The 7,373-nt window shown below is 45.1% G+C and overlaps 1 protein-coding gene across 8 annotated transcripts in view; it reads left to right on the forward strand.

Moving 5' to 3' along the window:
* The first annotated feature begins 1,008 nt into the window (after positions 1-1,008).
* grm8a (glutamate receptor, metabotropic 8a) overlaps positions 1,009-7,373 on the forward strand; it is a 251,267-nt gene continuing 244,902 nt past the window's right edge. For 2 of the 8 annotated variants that reach the window (XR_011105114.1, XR_011105115.1), the window contains exons 1-2: positions 1,009-1,111; positions 6,509-7,345. Coding sequence is in view for 6 of the 8 variants with exons in the window: in XM_068731417.1 (XP_068587518.1) it covers positions 6,803-7,345 (543 nt within the window). In the remaining 2 variants the exon portion in view is untranslated. The other 6 variants (XM_068731417.1, XM_068731413.1, XM_068731414.1 and 3 more) reach the window with 5 other exon arrangements.

Below are 7,373 nucleotides of genomic sequence, written 5' to 3' on the forward strand. Positions count from 1 at the left end.
TCTAATTTCACATCCCAAAAAAAAGTTCAGAAACTGCTTACATGTGATGGTCTCCTGGTCTATACAGCCTCTATGCTGTAGTTTGATATACGTCATCACATTATGATTATTATTATAAACTAATTATAAACTTTTGTGTTATAGTTTTTGTAAAATATGAATTATTAAACTGTCAGATAAAGCTGTAAAATGTAAACAATTTCCCTCTGAAATGTAGTGCAGTGGAAGTACTATTAGGTAGCATTAAGTGGAAGTACTTGGAGTACAAGTACCTCCAAACTGTAATACAGTACATGTATAAGTTAACTTCTTCCACAGCCGATTTACTTGTTGGAAAAAAAAGAAAACTGACGCGCCACAAAGGTCATTTTTGGGTCTTCTTTATTTTCTGTTGCAATAACGCAACTTTGGCCGCGAGATGGCGCCATTGCTCCACGTGCCACCCCCCCCCCCCTGTCCGCCGCAGCGGCGAAGCACTCAAATTGGACGTGTTGCGCACATCTTCCCCCGTTGTCACATGAGAGAACACCCGGGTCTGTTTCGATTGCTTGGTTTCTCACGCCACACAGCTTATCAAATTGTTATTACACAGCAGATGGGATGCGGTTCATTTATTTAATTCCATTCACCACAAAGAGCCACGGCGCTATGGTTTTACAAGGGGGGATCAATGGGCGCAGTCAAAATGGATTTAAGTTCAGGCAATTAAAGAGTGTGGCGCAACGCCTGTGTGAGCATATTTGTGATGACTTATTAATGTGTTCAAATAACCAAAGCCCTCTACTGTGGAATCTATCGATCTGATTGATCGGTAATACACTTGATTGAATGTGTGGACTCCGCTGGACAACAGTGGGTGCAATTAGACGATGAATTGTTGCGGGCGTTCTAGACTCGATGCCTGGGATACGTGTGTGTGTGTGTGTGTGTGTGTGTGTGTGTGTGTGTGGGGGGGGGGGGGGGGGGGGGGGGGGGGTTCGGTCTCCTTTCTGGCTGTGGAGAGTCGTGCGCTGTCCCTTTCAACACCGACGACCGGAGGAGCCGGAGAGGAGTGAGTGCGCGCGGATTATAAAGTGCGGGGAGCTTAGCGAGGACCATGGATACAAATCAGGTGCGTTTTGCCAACATTATTGATCACGGCTGTCATATTCCGTGTATGAGGAATTTCTCTCTCTCTCTCTCTCTCTCTCTCTCTCTCTCTCTCTCTCTCTCTCTCTCTCTCTCTCTCCTGTGTATCTGAGACTCATTCTTGGGTATTGACTTCATTACAGGCAGCCTCCCTCTGTTGCCACCTTAAACAAGTGCGGGGTTAATAATTGCATTTTCTCCCCTAAAATCAGCTCTGCTGATCACGACGGAGCACTTTTAAATATCGGCTGTGTATATATATATATATATATATATATATATATATATATATCTTCTTCTTCTTCGTGTCTTCGTGTTGTGGATGGTGTAATTGCCTTTGCTGGTGTATGAGGGGGGTAAAAATCTCACTCCAGGAGGGCTGATATTTGTGGGGAAAAACTGCTGAGCTCCGCAAGGAAGTTGCCTGAGGCGGACAGGGACCCCAAGGAGGAGTCCGCGGAGGAGGCTGGAGACGGTGCTCCCCTTCACACGCTGTCGGATCAATTTGATTTTCTGAGGTATCTCATATGCTATCATTTCGATTTTTTCCCCTTCATCCCCTCAGACCAAATGCTGTTGCCTCTTTTTTTCCCCCTTCTTTTTGCTGTGGATGTTTTCTCTCCTTTGGGGGCATGCATCCTAACATTCCTGTATTTTTGGACAGACTCTCTTATTGTTTGAATTTGTCTTGCTGCCGATGTGTTATGGGATTTTATAGATTTTTGCTCATTTTCATTTTCACATGGATTCTGTGCAATGTAGTGGTTAGGTGAGTAAATGTCTACCCAGCACGTAGAAGAGATATGTTTCAATTAGTAACTCAAAAATTGCGTGGGTATTGCGTATTGAACAAAAAAAAAACTGAGACATGAACCATCAATCTCCATAATTACACCATTGCAATGGTGCTTCTCTGCTTTCACTGTCTTAATTAGGGTGCAATCAGAATGCGACCACTGCTGTAGAAGCCACGCAGGGCTGCATATGAGCATGTACACCCTCATCACTCTGATCTCTCACGTAGTCTTATTTCTGAACCTGTGGGCCGGGTTTTATCTCCAGACACATGACCTCATCATGTCACAGGCATCCGTTTCACCGATGATGAGTGAGCTAACTCTGTCTCTTGAAAGCTGGGATTTTACGTGTTTATCCATATATGGAACCAATTAGAAGACGATATAGGAAATGAGTTTTCACTGGTAGAGAGCATGAATGGGAAAATATGCTGGATTTAGTATAGATGGCTCCAAAAACACAGATTCTCTTAGTGTTATATTAAATATATTGCATTAAAATGGAATCTATGTGTATGGATATGCCTAATATGTGCATTTAACTTAATATAAATGTAATTATTATATTATATTTTTTGGGTAAGCCTATAATGAATTGGCGAAGGTGAATCCACGTGTGTGTGTGTGTGTGTGTGTGTGTGTGTGTGTGTGTGTGTGTGTGTGTGTGTGTGTGTGTGTGTGTGTGTGTGTGTGAGAGAGAGAGTGTGAGAGAGTGAGAGGGCAGGGTGTACTGACTGCCTCATTGGCCCACGATCTTGCTAAAATCATTTTGCTGCTAGAAAGAGTGAGAGACAACAGGTAGACGGGTATGAATGAGATGAGACCGAGGAGAGGCAGACCGCAATTGTTGAATGAGACACCGTTTTAGAGAGAGCGAGAGAGAGAGAGAGAGAGAGAGAGAGAGAGAGAGAGAGAGAGAGAGAGAGAGAGAGAGAGAGAGAGAGAGAGAGAGAGAGAGAGAGAGAGAGAGAGAGAGAGGCATGCTACCTCTTTCTGAAAAGAGCAGCAAGCTCCCTAGAGGAATGAGGAGGCCTGCAGTAGACGATAGAGTAAAGAGGGAGAAGGAGGAGAGGGTGGAAGAGAAGGAGACAGAGTGGGAGAAATTAAAACGAGGGTGAATTAGAAAGGGATAAAAAGTGGAGGACAACATGAAGAAACTGCAGGAGGTGAAGGAGTGGAGAAAGTGCACAATTGAGGTCAGGTGTGGAGTGAAGAGAAAACAGCTGGAATGAAACAAAAAAAAAAACAATAGAGCAGCGAGTGGGCAACACTCATCTAGACAGCCAGCCGTGGGTGTAAATTAAAGAGAGTGACGATCCAGCTGCAGCCTCTTGGGCTTTAAACCTCTTCATCTGTGAGCCACTAACCACCACAGCGGAGGAAACCTCTTCCTTCAGGAGGTCCTCCTCCTTCTTCTAGGCTGCCACGCAGGAGAAGATATCTCTTCTTTTTTCTAGCCTTTTGTAAAGTGTCATAAAAGACAAGGACCCTCATGGGAGCATGGGACTCAAAGAGTAATAGCAGGTGTGTATTACTGTCACATACAGACAAGGTAAAGTAGTGTGAGACTTTTCACCCCCTTTTGAAATAACCAATGAGAGTAAATGAGTCATGAAACTTTTAATAACCTCAGGGCCTCAGCTCCGTCATGAAACATTCACACGTTGCACTGATCTGACTTTTTGGTGCCCCTCTCGAGACGTTTGCATGTAGTTACATCTTGAACTTGAAAAGTGCACTCGGTAGTTTGCGGATCTCCAGCCCGATGTGTCTCCCTCTTCCCTCCCGAATATAGAAGAGCCGAGTCACACTCAGTTGTCCCTCTCTGGCTCCCTTACACTCCAGATGGGCAGCGTAGATGGCAAAAACGGGGATTTAGTGATCATGTGTGGTTCAAAATGAGACCAAACCTTTTTAACAGGTGTGGGTTTTTTTTAGCCACGACAAATGCCGAAATGTGGCTTGCAACAGGCCAGGGCAAGGTGTGTTTTTAACCGATTGTCAGAAATTCACTGAAGCAGTTGTTGATTACTTGCAGCCCCTAACGGAAAGTTAAGAAGAGCGAGAAGTCAATGACCGTATAAAAACAGTCAATAATAAAATTGTGGTTCAATGCAACCCTGAGAGATCCTTGAGCATACGGTCCTAAATGACGAAACATTTTTAGGCTGATGGGTCCGGCACATGCACGCACGCACACATACGCAGACACACAAGCCCTGATGCATTATCACCGCCAACTTTTCATAACACGAATGTGCGCTCCCTGGACTTAAAACGTCCTTTACGTTAACTTAAGTCCTCGTGGTGGCTCCCTGTTTGGAAAGATCCGACTATTGCCAAATGTTAAGAGCCGGAAAAATGAAAAGCAATGGAGTGAGCTGAATCTGTGAGCTATAGTGGATCCTATTAGACTATATTTAATTGCAGTTGTTTAATTATGTGTAATGAATTGATAATGGGGGCTCCGGCCCTCTCTGGGCCTGAGCCAAGTGGAGCCGAGGAAAAAGTGTTGAATAAACAAGTATTGGGGTGAGTACAATAACGGCTAACCTATATAAAGCAGCAGGGGTTTTAATCATAGCTGGGACTGTGTATGAGTGGCTTTGACCTAATTCCATTTAGAGTGGAGAGGAACTGATACATTAATTGGGACAGAATTAAGTTATAAATGGATTCATCGAGAAAGCGGCTCACGCTGGGATGAGATCTAAGGCTGAAACCTGTTAGGGGGCCCTTGTGGGTGAAATTAGGCAGGCTTGCTGAATATTTAAAGTTAAAGTTATGTGAATGATGCTTTGCTTTAGGAATCTTTTACTGTTTTTTTCTTCTTCTTTAAGTTAAGCGGGAAAGCTTTTTGCAATGAAAGTGTAGGATTTGATCCCAGATTATCCTAAATTATCAGTAGGATCTCATTTAGTGTGATTTTGGCAGGGCCGGATTAACCCACCAGGGGCTGCCATTGCAAAATGGAGCCTTAAGCCTCTACTGGTGTAACATCATCACCAAATTGTCATCTATCGGCAAGCAAGTGAATAATATCTCCCAAAATGTCGAAAACTATTGTTTTAACATTAGGATGCAGCTCAGTAGTCTATTTGTGCTAAGAGATCGTTATTTAAGGGAGGATAAGCAATGGAATGAACTACAGGGCTAATTAAAGGCTAAATTGTGTGAAAAAAGGCCACGTCAGAAGCAAAGCTTGTGTGCCTTGAGGTAAGCAGGAAGCCTATAATTAAAAGCGGTGTTTCAGAGTGATGGCCTGAATAAGTAGAAACAATGTTATGAAACGTAGACCAAACGGCCTTATACGGCACTGAATGGAGCTGGATTTAATACGATGTCTAATTCTTTATTAATATTTCAATTCATAGGAGCATTGCATCGTTACCAAGAGCTACGTATAATGAATGCTCTTAGTTAACTAAAGATTTCAGGAAAAGATGTACGGAAAAAAACAACAGCTAACTTATCTTTAAATACTTATTTAAGGATCAAAATGTTCAAATTGCTTCCTCACTCTCAACAGTCTCCATGGAAAATGAAAAAATAAAAATCAGAAATTTTGTCAAGACCAATTTTTTAATTCCCTGCTCAAACCAACTTCCAGCACTTTCCAAGGATACGGCTACTTAATATGCAGCTCAGAGAGTGGAGCATAGCATTATTACTGCCAGGGATGGAGGTGCAACAGGAACATGTCTATTGTTTGGAAACTGTTCATTTGAAAAAACTTTCAACATCACATCTACCTGTTGTGATTTCAAACTCTGTGTGTGTGTGTGTGTGTGTGTGTGTGTGTGTGTGTGTGTGTGTGTGCGTGTGCGTGTGCGTGTGGCACGGTGCCGCTGGATGTAATGTGTTCATTTAGCTGCAGCAGAAACAGCAGGTGTTGGAATGATGCAACACACACACACACACACACACACACACGCTCCGAGGCACTCGCTCTCTCTTTCTCTCAATCTTCTCTCTGCTGTCTTCGGAACTCTCACCCTGTCTCACGTGGTTTCCCTCTGTCTGTCTCTCCTCCCCGTCTCACTGCGTCCTCCTTCTTCTCCTCCACCTCCTCCTCAACCTCACTCCGCTCATCTCTCCGTTGCTCTTCCTCACCTCCACTGCAGCGGGGAGTTTACGCCTTTGTGCGAATAGCCCCAAGGAGCTTGCCAAGGTTCTCTCCTGTCATTTTAACAGCTGTATCATCGATATGCCAAGAGACAAGTGTGGATGTGTGTGTGTGTGTGTGTGTGTGTGTGTGTGTGTGTGTGTGTGTGTGTGTGTGTGTGTGTGTGAGAGAGTGTGTAGAGGTGATTACAAACCGACAGACTTAAGGTTTTCAATTATAGAATGGCAGTGAAAATTTTGACAGGTCTGCTGGAAAAGCCTGTACCCATGTGAGCGTGCGCAGGCGAAGGAGCGTTGTGTGTATTTTTAACTTGTTTTTGGTATGCCTGACTGCATTTTCTCATTGCCCATGAGGTGGTTTTACACATGTTTGTCAGGTGGACCGTTCATCCCCGTAGCAGCTTGATGTTCACACCACACTGCTACTTAGAAATCTTCTCCCTGTCTCTCTTCTGCAGGCTCTACTGAAAATGTGACTTGTGGATTACAGGCTCAACTCCCCAACTATATATTTGTACTGCACCGGTGCCACATTTCTAAGCTTCGCTCTTTGTCGCACTGTCCATTCTGGAATATGATTCGCTCATGGGGCTCGGCTAGCTCCACCCCTTGGGTCCTCTACTCCTCCCCTTTTGACCAATAGGAAGGCCCTACTTTTTAGTATTCCCAAAAACACATCCTCAGTTTTGGAATATCCATCAGAAAGCCCCCGTTTTAAGACTTGGCTCTTGTTTGGTAATCAATCCTTGATCATGGAACCACAGTGGAACCCGACTTCCTGCCCACAATCTCCCTCTGTTGTCTTCCTGCTCATGGCTACTTCTTACACTTGGCTCCTTCCTGTCGCCGCCCCTCAGCGGATCCCAATAGACCCCCAGGCGGCGCCCGAGTACGCCCACTCCATCCGACTGGATGGCGACATCATCCTCGGCGGATTATTTCCCGTGCACTCGCGGGGGGACCGCGGCACGCCCTGCGGGGAGCTGAAAAAGGAGAAGGGCATCCATCGTTTGGAGGCCATGATGTTTGCCATAGACCTGATCAACAAGGACCCCGAGCTGCTGCCCAACATCACGCTGGGGGCCCGCATCTTGGATACCTGCTCCAGGGACACGTACGCTCTGGAGCAGTCCCTGACTTTTGTGCAGGCCTTGATTGAGAGGGACGGCTCCGACGTCCGCTGCGCTAACGGGGACCCTCCCATCTTCACCAAGCCGGATAAAATCGTAGGGGTGATAGGAGCCGCGGCCAGCTCGGTGTCCATCATGGTGGCCAACATCTTGCGCCTGTTTAAGGTAAGATTTAACTGTGAAAAATGTAATT

Source organism: Cebidichthys violaceus, unplaced genomic scaffold (assembly GCF_023349555.1).
Source record: "Cebidichthys violaceus isolate CVI_PGR_0920_01 unplaced genomic scaffold, fCebVio1.0.p SCAF_51, whole genome shotgun sequence".
Taxonomy (NCBI): Eukaryota; Metazoa; Chordata; class Actinopteri; order Perciformes; family Stichaeidae; genus Cebidichthys; species Cebidichthys violaceus.